General features: G+C 38.6%; 1 protein-coding gene across 1 annotated transcript in view; it reads left to right on the top strand.

Annotated features, from left to right (window-relative positions):
* The window catches only part of SLC22A16 (solute carrier family 22 member 16), a 33,932-nt gene extending 18,634 nt beyond the window's left edge, over positions 1-15,298 (top strand). The window contains exons 3-8 of the mRNA XM_082755877.1: positions 333-450; positions 2,313-2,862; positions 4,465-4,592; positions 4,986-5,095; positions 5,584-5,683; positions 10,571-15,298. Coding sequence (XP_082612003.1) covers positions 333-450; positions 2,313-2,862; positions 4,465-4,592; positions 4,986-5,095; positions 5,584-5,683; positions 10,571-10,783 — 1,219 coding nt within the window. The 3' untranslated portion in view covers positions 10,784-15,298. The remainder of the gene's footprint in view (positions 1-332; positions 451-2,312; positions 2,863-4,464; positions 4,593-4,985; positions 5,096-5,583; positions 5,684-10,570) is intronic.

The raw sequence follows: 15,298 nt of genomic DNA, 5'->3' as shown, positions 1-15,298 counted from the left end.
GTTACGTAGAAGTTAAGCTTGACACTGGACATGAGCATATGTAACACCACTTCTGCACTTTGATTCCAGCCAAGAATTCTGGAGTGGAAGCTCCTTCCAGAGGAGTTTCCTTTCTCTTTGGTTTCGTTGGAAATTTACTGAAATATTAAGAGTTTTCTTTCTCGCATGGTAAGGAAAATACAGGAAACTAATCCAATGTTTCTGTGGTGAGTGAAAGTTTTAAGTACAGTATTTTCAGACTCACTTCCAGACAGGGTCTCTGAAGTTGCAGCTTTATTTTGACAGGATGTTTATCATTTTACTCATCATTTTCCTGCTGCTGTGATTTGCAGGCTGGGAAGACAGCGTGTCATATGGTTCACAAGTGCTGGTCAGTTTGTATTTGGCATCGCAGTGGCATTCACGTCTGACTACTACAGTTTCGTGATTGTGCGCTTTCTCCTTGCCATGGTAAGAAAGGATGCTCACCCTGTCTCTTTTACGTGTTATTTCCTACCCCTTCTCAGGAAAACCTCCCTTTATTCCTTCTTCCCTCCCTTACTTCATTATTCTAAAGCCCCCTCTGTTGCACTTATTTCAGCAGAGCAGGGAGAGTCTGAATATTCTTGGACCACAGCACTTTTCCTCTTTGAATTAATAGAAAGCATCTGTATGAAGCAATGTTTGGTACCTCCTCCATCCCAACCTCTGCTGGACTGGTAATTAAATACCAAGTGTGAGCAGCGAATTCTGGTTTCTGCACTGCAGCTGGCATTGCATTTCTCCGTGCTGTTACCAAAGGAGTATATTTTTCTGAAAGTAACAAATCTAATATAAGTATGATCTTTATCTCCGCCATTTTCAGCGATGGAGGAGAGATGCACTTTTTCTCTTCCGTGCATCTCTTTGTTCTTTTACGCTACATCTGAAGTACTCAATATATAGGTAGACGTGTTTAGCACCTAGATGTTTATGCTGTACTGAAGGCTGTTCCAGTATATGTGTGTATGTGGATCTATACACACGTATATATAACATCTGTATAATATATGTATGGTAAACAACTTTAAATTATGTTCTTACATCCAGAAGTATATTTATAGTCTTCCTATGTTAGAAAGAAATTAGAAGGTTGTTACAAGAAAAATTATATACGTTATTTAAAAGAGATTGGAAATTTGAAAATAATCCCATCATTTATTTTTTTCCTGTGGGTGGGTAGTCAAAAGAGGAGCTTGCTCCTGGAGCTCCCTTTGCCTAGTTAGAGCTCAGAATGATTTCCCAGCAGGAAAACTGCATGGTCATTTCACCCTTGATCAGTGAGATCAGCAGGAGTCCCTCCGCTGACTCTCTGGCTGTTGATTCTAAGGACTATGCTGGTTTATACAAGCAAAAAGCTCTGACCAAACATATGCTTTTTAACTGCTCACTAGGATAGATTTGAGAGGTGAAGGTGTGAAGCTCTAGTTCTGTGCCACTGAGATCAGTGCAGCTTTCCTGTCAGCATCAGTGGGTTAAGAATCAGAATTTATTAACTGGAAGACTTGTAACCAGAAAATCAATTTTTGAATTGATTAATCAAAATAATATACTGGAGTATTTTCTAGCATAGATTTTCTAGCTGTGTTTTGAAATGCTTTGAGTTTAGAGTTTAGAGTGTTACTAAAGAAATTGAAACATATATTCAAATATATATACAGTGAATGAAAAAATAGTTAAATGCAGAATATGCCAGCAATTCCATTCTGTGAGCATGGTTAGATAATATATGAGAACCTGCAACTGTGTAAATGAGATTCTCTCCTAACATTGTAAAAAATTGATTTAATGAGGTAATTTAAAGTGGTATGGAAGGTGATTCTCAGTAAATTTGTTGCTCTGTAACGTGCAGACTCTTAATAGTCAACTTAACAGCCAAGGTCAAGATTTTCAGAAATGGCACTTACTTCAGGGGCCCTCATTTTTCTGAGTGTTTAGTCTGTGATGTCATTAAGGACCTGATTTTTGGAGGTGAAGAACTTAGTATCACCAGCAAATTAGGCTCTTTTCCAGGTATCTCTTGCTGGCTCTACCCCACTAAAGGAGAGCATCCAAAAGCCCTTCACATCTTTAAACGCGGTGCCAGGTATTCTGAAAATTTGAGCGAGCTTTTTGTCCAGCTGATTTGTTTTTAGGGTTGTCTTTTTTTTTCTGTCAATGAGCAATATGCCAGTGCAGTGCCAAGTAAATGTACACAAATGTGTACATTTGTAAACGCTGCTAGCTGTTGCACATGGAGAATAGATATAAACCTCACACTGTGTTTTTTTTTTCTCTCTCTCTCCCTTCCCCAGGTTTCGAGTGGCTATCTGGTTGTGGCTTTTGTTTATGTGACTGAATTTGTTGGCATTAAAGCACGAACCTGGGCTTCTATGCATGTCCATGCTTTTTTTGCTATAGGAATTATGGTTGTGGCACTCGTGGGATTTTTGGTTCGGACCTGGTGGGTCTATCAGATATTTCTCTCCATAGCAACTCTTCCCTTTGTTTTGTGCTGCTGGATGCTCCCAGAAACACCTTTTTGGCTCCTGTCAGAGGGAAGATACGAAGATGCACAAAAAGTAATCAATACAATGGCAAGATGGAACAAAGTAAGCACTCCCTGCAAAGTGGCTGAACTGTACTCAGTCCAACACGATGGTCCAGTCAGTGGCAGAACAGGTGACAATGACGCGCCCTCAGCCAAGAAGCACAACATCTTAGATCTATTTTGTAACTGGTACATTGCAAGAAGGACCATCACAGTCTGGCTGGTCTGGTTCACTGGGAGCCTGGGGTACTACGTCTTCTCCCTGAGTTCTGTCAATCTAGGAGGCAATGAATATTTAAATCTGTTTCTCATAGGTAAATATTTTTTGTACTTTATGTTGTTTCTGACAGAGCTAGAACATGAAATTCAGAAATGTCTAGAGATTTGATGGCTATTTTTTAAACTTTGTTCCTTCAGTTATGGACTTTGATCTAAAAATTTCATGTTAACTGTTCATAAAGCTGATTAACACAGGAAGGATATCATGCACGCCTGATTTCACTGTTTCTGAAAAAAAAAAGAAGAATTGAGAATGTGTTGGCATACAAAATTCTCTCTCTCTTTGTGATTGTAAAACCATGTTCTATTTTTCTCCTCTTTGCCCTGCAAGCATCTAGCAGATTCACACAAAAGCCAGGGGCAGCAGATCAGCAGCACAAAATTCATACTGTTCTGTGAGAAGCATAAACTAGGAAACGACAGAAAAAGTTACTGCTATAGTCATGTGCAGTCATAACATACGACGTCAGTCAGTCCAGAAAATAGAATCACAGTACTCAAAAGCAATAATAATTTCAGTTTTCTCAGCCATGTATTTTTAATTTAGTCAGGGTGTTCTTTTGGTCTGCCTGTAATCGTCCTGTGGTATGTCAGTTGTTTATAAAGGCTGCTTGGTGCGTTCAAGGCCTGATCTGAAGCTCATTAAGATCAGTGGAAATATCCCATTGACTTCAGAAGACTTCAAATAGGGCACATAGCTGTGAGTCAGAAGAGGATTAAGTCATGTGCTTTGTTTTATGCAATCCAGTGCTCTCAGTGAAGCGCATGCGACTGTCCAGGTACATCAGCCCGCAGGAGGACTGGGACTCTCTGGAGTTCAGTTTGGGTTGTCATGTTTTGTTGGATATTGTTAGACTGCTGTGGTGAAGAGTGGATGAGTGGGTAATTAAATTGCTGTGATGGAGTGCAGTGTGTAAATCACTGTACCCACCTCTTCCAAAAATATTTTAGCAGACTGGCATACAGTGACTAGCTGCCTCTTCTTTTACCGATACCAACCTCAAAGATTGTTTCCCAATATTATAGGTGCATCAGCACAGTACACGTGCTCAGTAGAGGCATGCAGCATATTTGTTCTTATATTCTTCCCTGTCATTACACCAGACATAGGAGCATTCTTCATGAGCAGGTTGGTTTAAAACATGTCCAGACAGACATGGGCTCAATATAATTTTTCTAGGGGCAAACCGTGCTTAAACAGCATTTGTGAACAGTTCTCACCAAATGCCACTCCCTTATGGCTGCAGAAATTTTTCCACGGAAAGAGACATAAGGAAGAGAAAATCTGTGTACACGTGGGATATTGTAAGCAGCTGCCCTCCCTTCAAAGAGAGCCTTGCTGTTTTCAGTAATTTTCCACCCCAAAGAGACTTGGAGTTTCTCTGTGCTGTAAAACCTGCTCCACTTGTCCTTCTTCACCCCCCACTACCATATCCTAGGCCATGTTTTCTGACGTCTGTTGCCATTTCTGTGACCAAACGAGCTGCCCAACACATTGAATACCTCTAGATTTGACGTACTCGTGACATGTAAGGTCAAGCTAACTTCCTAGATTAAATGAATCCCCATAAAGAATGGGGAATGTAAAATGAATATGTGTAATCATGATTTAAACCCGAATAATTTCATACTGACAGGTGCTGTGGAGTTGCCTTGCTATATCATTGCTTGCATTGGGATGGACAAACTGGGAAGGAGAAACACACTCATTCCGTTCCTTATTTTAAGTGCACTGATCTGTGTTTTAATTATGTTCATACCTCAGGTTAGTCACATACTGTTGAAAGTGTTCCTATACTAGACATTTATTTTATAGAACCCTAAGTCTGTAGATGCAGCTGCTCTTGCTAAATGATATGGCTGATTAAAGGCTTTTTTAAAAACGCGGCTGCCAGTCAAGGATAGATTTCCGTATTTTCAGACAGACTTCACGCTATTATTGCTGGAGTCAGATGTAAAGTGTTCCTAGGGCTTCAGTGAACCAGGACTGGTAAAGTTTTATGGACATTAAGTTACCTTTTGAAACCAATTTTTAAAAAAGCAAGCAATAAGTACTGCTTTGTGTTTAAAGAAGAGTCACATCTTTTGAAGGATTTAATTCACATTTGAAACAATGATGTTTTCAGGTTATTTATTTATTTGTGATCTCTTTCAATAGGATTTTAATGTACTAATTATCTTGGCAAATATGGCTGGAAAATTTTCAATAGGTGTGGCATTTGGCCTTATATACCTCTACACGGCAGAACTGTACCCAACAATTGTAAGGTAAGAATTTTTGCCAGGCAGGTATTTTTTATTGTTTTGTTGTTATTTCAGTTTTTACACTCTTGGGCCTTATCCAGCAGCTCTTGACATTAATGGCAGTGGCCCAAAAGACAGGATAGGATGAGTTCCTTTGCTGCCTCAGAGTTGCCTAATATTTGGCTGTACTGTAATTTTTAATTTATTTTTAATTTCCATATGCATTGATTGCTTTCAGTGAGGAAAGAGAATACTCCATATTTTCTTATATGTTAGTTATACCTTTCTTAAAAGTTCTCATTCATCTCATAGTCTATGCTGAATGCCAATTGTATTTTTAATCATTATAGAATTAGCTGAATTTCACTACAAACAACCTAAATTTACATTGGCATAGCAATAGCTTCCTAGTATAATTTCATATTATCCTAATGATGTGATAAGTGTCTATGCATTTCTGATTTTTGGCTGTATCTGCCAGAATTCTTAACAAATATTTGTTTCGTGTGTAGATCACTTGCTGTTGGAAGCGGAAGCATGATGTGCCGTGTAGGCAGTGTGGTTGCTCCTTTCTGTGTGTATTTGAGAAGTGTTTGGATTTTCATGCCACTTGTAAGTATTTATTCAATGGTAAATGTTTCTCATATTGAAAAAGTATGTATGTTACTTTGTTTTCAGGACAAGAGGCTGAACTTTTCTTTTGAAGTTGAATGAACCATTCTTATTCTGAATTTTAGGTCTCATAGTTTAGTAACTTCCTATTGTTAAAAAAAATGCAGCTAAAGCAGGAGGGAGACTTTGAATCACTGAAATCTGAGAAGTTGCTAGGATGCACAAACATATGTATGCACTGAATCCTAGTATAAATTTGACAAAAATATATTCCACACAATGATACTTTATTTCCTATATAATATTTGAGAGGTGTCTCGGTCTATACTTCTTTACTCTGCAGGCCTAGCAGTTCTTGACCATGCTCATAACTTACTCTTACCCTTTTTCAAAGGCATGGTTTTTCCGTTCATGGAATTCACCGTGGTGGCTATCTTTTCTTAATATTCTTCTTTAATCTTTTCCCTGGCTTCCCTGGGATACTTCGCTTTTGGAGCAGCTTTCCAATAGATGAGGAATTACTCTGCTTGGTCTTCAAATCTGTCCCATAGCTCCTTTTTTGCATTTTTCATTTACATGAACCATAGAAAACAATATATGAGATGGAAAAAGAGAGACAAATGGTATATTAATGAAATTAATGGTGACTTTGGCAAAGAAAAGAACCTTGGATTCATTGAGCACACCCTAACGTAGATGATTTCCAGATCATATTACTATTGGATCCTTACCTCCAATTGCCCCAGGAAAAGACAGGTGGGACCATTCCTTCTTGGATCTTCTGCATTATGTAGCTTCAAATACATTTTAGACAAAATATTTCCAGCTCACAAATATAATATAATATTCTTGCTCACAAATGAATTGTATTTCTTCATTGCAATCCTGTTGTGAGGCATTTGCTGCTTAGAAATCTTTCTTTTTTTTTTTTCTTGAAGGATAATTTATGCCCATATATGCAAAAATACAAACAATTACAAAGCTTACATTAAAGATCAAAGTGGAAAAGATCTTATTAATGGTTTAAAAACAGTCTGAGTTCTTTCAAAAGCCCTTAGAACTCACTGTGACTAGCACATCAACATTATATATAGATTATGCATGTCAGAAGGTGAAAATGTAATGGAATGTGTCTTTGGCCTAGATTCTTACACTAATTTTGTCTACCACATTGGAATTTCCTGAAAAAATGGCATTTCGTCCTTTTGATTTTGCAACTATAAAATCTTAAATTATAGATGCTAGAGATCAGTCTGAGAGAAGTCTTAGGAACTTGTTTTGTTAGTTAGATTAATTACTTTAAGTTGCTTTGGATGAAAATTATTAAGATGAAGCAGACCACAAATTTATTTATTCCCTCAAGCTCCTAAAAACTGTTGTCTTTCTTAGTAATGCCTCCATACTAACCAGGATAGCATCCCAGAAACGACACAGAAAACAATATTAGCACAACAGAGCAGCCATGGGAGAACATTCTCTTTCTCTAGTCAATGTTTTTCCTTTACTAGCTGAGATAAGCTTTATCTGTGCAGAAGAGCTGCAGTCAAACCACAGATGATGAATGTCCAAACATGCCAGAGAACAGTGCAAATGGCAGTATAAACAGAGGAATTATTTCAGCTATGAGCAACTCTCAGAGTACAAAAAGTGTCCATAGTACGTGTAGAACTGTGTAGTAGTTAACTGTGAATATATTTTCATTATTAGCTCCTACTATAAAGCATTTGTCAGTTTATTAAGTAGGCTTGTCTGAGGTTGGAGCACAGCTTGCCAAGTCTCAGGTAACGTAAGTGTTTTGGAATGAAAGTGAAATGAAATGGATTACATTTCTGAGTAAACTGATCTGCATCACGCTGACCTATTGTGTACACCACACACTGTCGAGCAGTTAATACTGCTATTTGTTTGACAGCCTGCCTCACGTACAGTTGAGCCACCTGCAAGTAATGCAAGCATCTCATTTGAATGTCTATAAATCTTGAATAACTTGCTAAATATGTTTTTCATGTGACAACTTTCTAGAAAACTTACGCAAAGGCAGTTGTTCTATGTATAAACTTGGTGTTTATTGGCTGTTCAGAACATAAAGTATAAATAAAAAATAACTCCACTGAGGTCAGTAAAGTTACATGAATGCAAAGCCTAAATCTAATATCAGTGGTTTTCAGGACAAAATTTAACCTTTTCTCTTTTGTTGCTGATGTAGGGATTTTGTAAATAAGATCACGTTTTTAGATTGGTCCTGAGCAATCAGATGTGGTGGATATAAATATATTTGATTGGCAGACTAGAAAAATAATTTGTTCTCAGAAGTAAAAGTGTTATTTTGTAGGAATATTTAATGCAAATTATCTCTCTTTCTGTCCAAGTACATTAAGTTCTGGCCTTATAACAGTGTGAAATTAAAATTGTTGCTCCAGGCAGGGTGGAAGACATGAAAAATGGTGGCAAATCTTTTTTGAAGTTACTCATGATAGGTGTTAGAAGCTGCTGACTTCACTGAAGTGTTGGGAATAATTTGAAAGTTTGATAAAGCAGAAAGTCAGATTTCAATTTAAGACCCTGAAAAAAGCAATGAATTAAATAGGTATAGCTGTCACATAAACTTTGATGAATATTTTGCACACTAGTACACTTCAATCCATAAACATTTAGCTCCTTAACTATATCAGAAAAACATTTTCTGATGCTGAATTATATATGGAAAATATTACACACATACATAATGTATACATTTGTTATGAACAAAGGGCTAAATTCTGTCCAATGCCTTGTGAAGAAGGATGCCAAGTCTGCTAAAGATCTAAAGTCTGCTGCTTAACTGAATGTAATGTCATGGATAAGTTTGGATACTGCTCCTAAAAAAGAATAAATGCTGCTTGAAAAGTCTATTCATTAACAAACTGTGACTTAATTGTTTCATATTTTGTCTTTCATAGGAAGTGTTGGAAAATGCTTTATAAAGCCAGGGAGAAGGGAAACACAGGGAATAAGTCTGTGTGCAGCAGCTTTCACAATGAAAAAAAAAAAAAACAACAACCTAAAATATGGTGGTGGAATACAGAAAAGAATAGAGCTGAGATTAAAAGGCAGGAGAGGTAGTGTGCAGGCATCCAGGACAGTGGGAGTTCGCAGGGGAAAAAGACGTAGTTTCATAAGGAAGGGAAACATGAGAAGAATGTAAAATGTCTGAAAAGCTAACTGGAACAGAGAAGACACATACTCAAAGCACAGAGTGTTGCTTTAATCTTGCTGTCGGGTGTCAATAATGACCCTGTTCTCATAAACTCAAAATGTATGGGTATCCAAATAAATTAGTAATGGTTAAGTTTCAATGTCCTTAATATTCCTCAATATTCTCAATTATAATCTTATGACAGCCTAAAGGAAGTACGTAAGAGAGGTTAGTGTGGAATAGCTGACACGTTGCAATTCATCCTGTCTTAACCATGGCAGAAGATAAATCTTAACAGGAGAGTTCTGTCACTCAGAGGTGAGACTTTAATGGTTTGAACTATGTTTATAAATATCACTCCTGCCATGTATATGTCTGCAGTCTGCAAGGATTTCCCTCTCTTTGTCACTCAGTACCATTTCCTCTGGTCCTATTCCTGTTGAACAGAGTGAATTCTGCTTCTCAAAAGCTTGCTTGAAACAAGCTGTCCCCTTCACTCAGGGGGAAGGAAAACCAGGACGGTGCATTTGCATGAAAACAGCTCTGTGCAAGGTCACAATGGAGAACTCCAATTTTAAAGCTGCTTTCTGACCTGAGGAGAAAATCCCACTTAGATGCAGATGGTAGCTGGCTGGTTCAAGCACTGTGTGAGGGCACAGTAATTCCAAATGTCCCCTCTCACACTTGGAAGGCGAGCACAAACAGGACAGCCCTGAGAATTAGGGCAAGATAAAGATAATACAGTATCAAAGTACACAGTCATGAAATGGAAAAACACTGAGGCCAGGCATGATGTATTGTGTGGAAGCATTTGAATCAAGAGAGTTTTGGATCATTTATCATCTAAGATTGGAAGAATGTCAGGGTTTTAATGCCTGTTCTGTACTGCAAAGGAGGAAAGTGAAAATTGTTCTCACTGAACATGGCACAGAAATGCAGGGGAAGAAGACAGAGTCCTGGAGCATGTGCATGCTTCTGCATCTGCCCCACATGGTCCTGGGCCTTGCTCCATCATGCTGAAGCATGCTGTTGTTGAGGTAGCTTGTACACCATGGACAAATCCAAGAGGTTGCCACAGCATGTGTCAGCACCCCTATTGGATCTTTGATGTCAATTCAGCAAATTATTCCTGTTGAGAGCTACATTATCTGCTGAAGTGCTCTCCTAAACAGGGATGTACACTTCTGTAGCTCCAGTCTGTACTGAGAAATTCTGGTCTGGCTGCACACAGGAGGAGTGGGTGCGCAAGTACAGGGGGAGAGGTTCAGGAGCTAGAGTAAGAATTGAGGTCGCAGGTGGCAGAGATAGTTCAGGGATTTATCTGTGAACGTGCATGTAAAGATAAATGTATGCAACCCTAGAATCCATTTGTAAATACATACCTGGTAGTAGAAATACCAAATGAAAATATATGTATTCTCTTTTCTCAAACAGAATTATTGCTCCTTGCACTGTATTGATCCCTTATGGAACAAAACACTTCACTTTCTCTTTGTTAATTCTGCTGCATATCTTTCATTTGCAAAACAACAGCAAAAAAAAAGTATTTTCACTGTATACTATATTCTATACAGTATACAGTCAGCATTTAGACTTATGATCTTTACATTTCTGTTCCTTGAGTTTTATATTGTGTACTCTCAAGCAAAAGCAAAGATGTGCGTAACTTGAAAGATGTTTCTACCCTTACAGCTACTTTTTGTTTCTTCTAGTTACTTGTTGGAATCATGGCTCTGCTGAGTGGAATATTAACAATAATGCTACCAGAAACACTTGGAAAACCGTTGACTAATACTTTGGAGGAAGCTACAGAAATAGGAAGAAACGAGAAAAGCTGTTCAGAAAAGACTCCTCCGGCACAGAGTGGTGCAGCATTGGAAAAGATAGAGATGTGTGGTCCAGAAACAGTTAGCCCTGAGAAATAAAGCAAGAACAAAATGGCTGTTCCCAATTTTAACAGTTAAATAACTTATAAGATCATTTTATTCAAGAAATGTGACTGTTCTATACGACCTGTGCCTTTTAATTTGTAACCAGTCTTGCTTTTTCAGTAGAGCAAATATATGAAATCTTTTCTACGTTACTGAGGTGCTGCAGAAAATTTGATGAGATTTCTAGATCACTTCTCAAACTTACCTAGCCCTTAGGAAACCTATCTGACTTGCTGTGACCAGTTGGAATGATTACTCTAAATTTTGGAACCCACCTGATTGTCCCTATGTAAAAACAGGCCAATTCCTTGCTTCACATTTTCTGCAGTTACACTTGTAAACCCACCACAAAGTGCCTTGTCCACTCTTGTCCTTTTGCAGTTGACAGCTACAGACTTGAGACTTCAAAACACGGTGAACTCAACACACAGTTATAATTCTAGAGAGAAGCCTTAGCATTGCATCAAATCATACCAATAATTTCAAAGTTAAATTGATTTCTTTTCCTTTTTTTTTTTTTTTTTTTTTTTTTTTCAAATTTGCTACTAGAAAAGCTGCCATTTCTAACAAAGAGAAGTATTCTGTGGAACAGCTTCTGATTGAAAAATTAAGTTTGCAGAATGTGCAAATAGTTTGTATACTATTCATTCTGTCGAATGGCAAATGTATTTTTATTAGGCTTAGAAAAAATATTCACTGGGTTTATTGCTGTTTTAGTAAATTCTTTTTAGTTTAGGTAAAACTAAAATGCCTGATGCATTTGAAAGTCTTACTCATTCCAGGTGGTTATTTCAGTGCACCCCTTCTCGCTTAGTTCAGCTCAGGTCTAGCATCAGATTCTTCCTGAGGTTTAAGAGCAACACCAGCAACTTTGCCACGTGCCTCTATAAAGGCTCAGCCCTTCTTAGTCCTCAGTGGAACAGAGCAAGTGGCACATGAGCCTTATTCAGGCTCTCTGCACAGAGGTGGACTTAATTATTGATGACAGATTAGTAGACGTGGTATCTGTACACCATTTGTATCAGACTCCATAGACTTATACTGAGTCTTGTATTGAGTCTGTAGCTCCATTTTAACTTACACTACACCAAATCAGTCATGAAAATACAAATTAAGAAAATGGTAGCTTGAGGACACCGAGTTACCAGTTTTTGTCCAAGTGTCTGTAGCTGTCCCACTATGGTTACACCTCATGCGTGTGTCAACACTCACTTGCAGGTGCAGCGACCATGCCTTGTGACTGTGGACCACAGAAAACTGATAGGTAGGAAAGCATCATTCTGGCTGCTAGTTTTATGGATTTCTGTCCCAGCTTTCTTTTTTTTCGGTCTACCTCCAGACCTGAGAGTTTATTCTTTGCTTGTGAGTCTGTAGCCTCTTGGCCACCCTTGTTTGAGGAGTTTGGCACGGGAAGCTTCTGCATGTTGGGGTTCAGACAGCTTGGGTTGTGTGAGCCCTGCCACCCCTGATTTGAAAACAAAATTCTTCTCATCTTAGGCACCTACTCATATGCTAGCTGACACGATCTCATCAAAACACGTCTTGCCCTGTTTACTTCTTTGACATGTACCCTAAATTCAGACATCTAAATTACTGTAGATAAATATTCTATGTGCTGTATTGTTCATGTTTTTCTGTTATATCTGCAGAGGCATATTAGTTTTAGTGACTTCTGAAACCAAAATGATGATTTATATCCCCTTGTAAAATATTTTTTTCTTCACTGCACTGTCCTGGAGTGGAAGTAGCATTTTTGGTACTGCACTTCAGATTTGATCCTATACTGTGTGAGGACTAACGTGCTTTGAAGCCCAGCAAAAGTCAGGCAGTTTAAGTTTAGAGTGTTTCTGGGTGATAAGTAAAGCAGAAGGGGGTGTGTACTCTCCCTTCAGTTATGTGAGCGTCCCGGTATCTGCAGAGAAAACTTCAGAAGAGAACTGCATAGAATAAATACTGTGGCTTCTGTCCAGATATATTTTGCTCGGCAAAAGTATGTGCTTAACCTTACCCATGTGAGTAATCCCATCATTATTCAGAGGAGCACTTGAAATCACCCTTTGATGGCTACAGATAGGATTACTCACAGGCTGTGGCTTTCTGTTTTGCCGAGGAGCAGACCCAGTACTCTTCCACTGCTTCCAGATCCCCCCGCCCTGGTTCCCAGAGCAGAACAAACGTCCTTATCTGCAGGATCTGTTGCCAAACCCTGCCTTAAACAAGGGCTTAACCACACCAAAGAATGTCATGCAATATCCCTAACAGGGAACGAAACTGATACTGTCTGGCATTACAACCGCTGTCCCGTCAGAGCTCCAAGCAATTGCAGTATTTTGGGGTTCTTTCACATGATCCTTTTTTTTTTCATACATGGTCCTATCTTAAACTCCTCAGTCTGGAGTACTGGGGGCAGTACAGTGTGTTTGAACAAGGAGCAAGTAATCTGTCTGCTTTGTTAGCTGCAGAATAACTCATCTGGGGGTCACACTGCAAAGTACAGTTACATGTTCTTGTGACCTGAGGGGTTCAGGACCAGGTCATCTGTCATTGGTACGTGTGAGGTAGAGAAAATATGAAAAAAATAAAAGTCTTAAATGCGTGATAACACCGAGTAATCCTTACAGGCTATGATTTTAATTATGACTCTAAAACACAGTGCAGCTTGATAGTTTTTAGCCCTTAAGGCCAGTTCATCCTGTCACTGAAGTCAGCTGGTATTCGATCTTTGATTAAGTGAGACCTGAATTTCCCTAACCCAATGATCCTATATATATATATATTACATATTTCCCCTGGAAATAAAATGTTAATCATTCTCCTGGTACACTTTTTGTGACTTTATGCATGACCAGCTCTGAGGATGCTCTGGGGTATCCTTTTCTTTCAGTTGAGGAAGCATATTACTGTAAAAAAAAGGAAATAGCATGTGTGTATATGTACCGGCAGAATTTGTTTGCTTGCATTTTCCATGTGGAGAAGAATGTTTAACACTAGTCATACATTATAAATGTAGCATAGGCAGAGCGAGTTGATTTACTTCTCTTAAATATTCACAGATGATCTAAATCCTCTCAGAGGAGAGCACTGGGTTTGAGAACAAATGCTTCTAAGCTCCTTGGGGGCATATTTTCTTCTCATGGCTCATGAAAAGAATTCATTTTCGTCTTTTTATTTTTTTTTTTAAATCTGAGTCCTTCGTTTCTTTTATGTTTGTATTTGTCATCTCTGTCTGAGTGCAAATTTATTGTGCTGGTCAATGGCTCTGGAGATATATAATGGTTTTATGAGACACTGGATTAGAATTCTCATCTATCTTAATTGCTGGTCATTATTGGAACAATAATAATTTGTTTTATCCTAAAATTGATATAATATTTTATTAAACAGGCTTGCAATTTTTTAGGCACATACTTTCTGAGTTAAAAATAGGAATAAGAGCAATTACCATGAATTTAATGATAACTAAAGGAAAGGATTAAGGAAATGTATTTGCTATTATGAATCTGTATTTTAAAACTATGTGAAAAGATTTGTTTTCTACTTTACTAGCTGACGTGATTTTCGATTTAAGAAAATTTTAACCATGTAGAAAAAAAAAAAACCCTCTGCAAACTATGTGCACTCTGTGTTGAACGCTTCGGGAGTGTCTGAACAAGGGAGTGAACCCTGCCTGGGGGCTGAGAGGTTTTGGGTAACAGCTCTGTGGAAACCCAGGATGGTCTGGCACCCCCGCTCTGGGCAAAAAGGGGTGGAGGTCTCACTGGCATCCTCCTGCATCTCTCCCGGTTTATTTTTACCAACTCCTTACGTGCAGTCACTCAGGAAGCCTCCAGAGCAGGGGGCAGAGCAACACGCAAGGCCTTTGCGTGTGCCTTTCACGAGGGCTTATGAAATGCAAGGTCGCATGTACTGTGGAGGCACGATGCCAGAACGGCATTTGGGGCTGCTAAAAGGAGAGTCTGGATTCATCCTATGCACTTGCACAAACGTATCTTAAAGATGCTTGCCTGAATCCTGCAACAGATTTGTAGAAGATAAATTAAATTCAAAGATTAAGAAGAAAATGGTGAGTGTAGACAAAAGAACAAGTTTTTGCCATCAAGGGAAATGCAATCAAGCTGTATTACATTGCTTCCTCTCTCGTGAAGAAGAATTATAGCACATAAAAAATGCTAACCTGCCCATTTTGTACCAGGCTGTGTACCAGACGAAGTGTGCCTTTTGGAAACACGGGAGAAGTAGGTATTCTTGGGGAAGAGTTTATTTGCCCAGACTATGTGGGTTTAATGCAATATACGTGACTAATGAGTTTTTAAATGTGTATTTATTATCTGCAGCCACATGCAATAATAAAGACAAGCACATTATTTAATCATTACACCCGTATGTAATTTAATCAACTTCCGACACTCACCAGCTCTCCGTTTGGTGCACACTCCTGGCAGGAGCTGGGCTGGTGCTCTGGTGTTTCATGGACACCCCTCCTGCCACAAAACCTGTGTCAGTCTTTAT

This window comes from Aythya marila (genome assembly GCF_965140915.1).
Source record: "Aythya marila genome assembly, chromosome: 3".
NCBI lineage: Eukaryota > Metazoa > Chordata > Aves > Anseriformes > Anatidae > Aythya > Aythya marila.
Note: the sequence above shows the minus strand (reverse complement) of the source record. Positions and strands in the feature narration are given on the sequence as shown.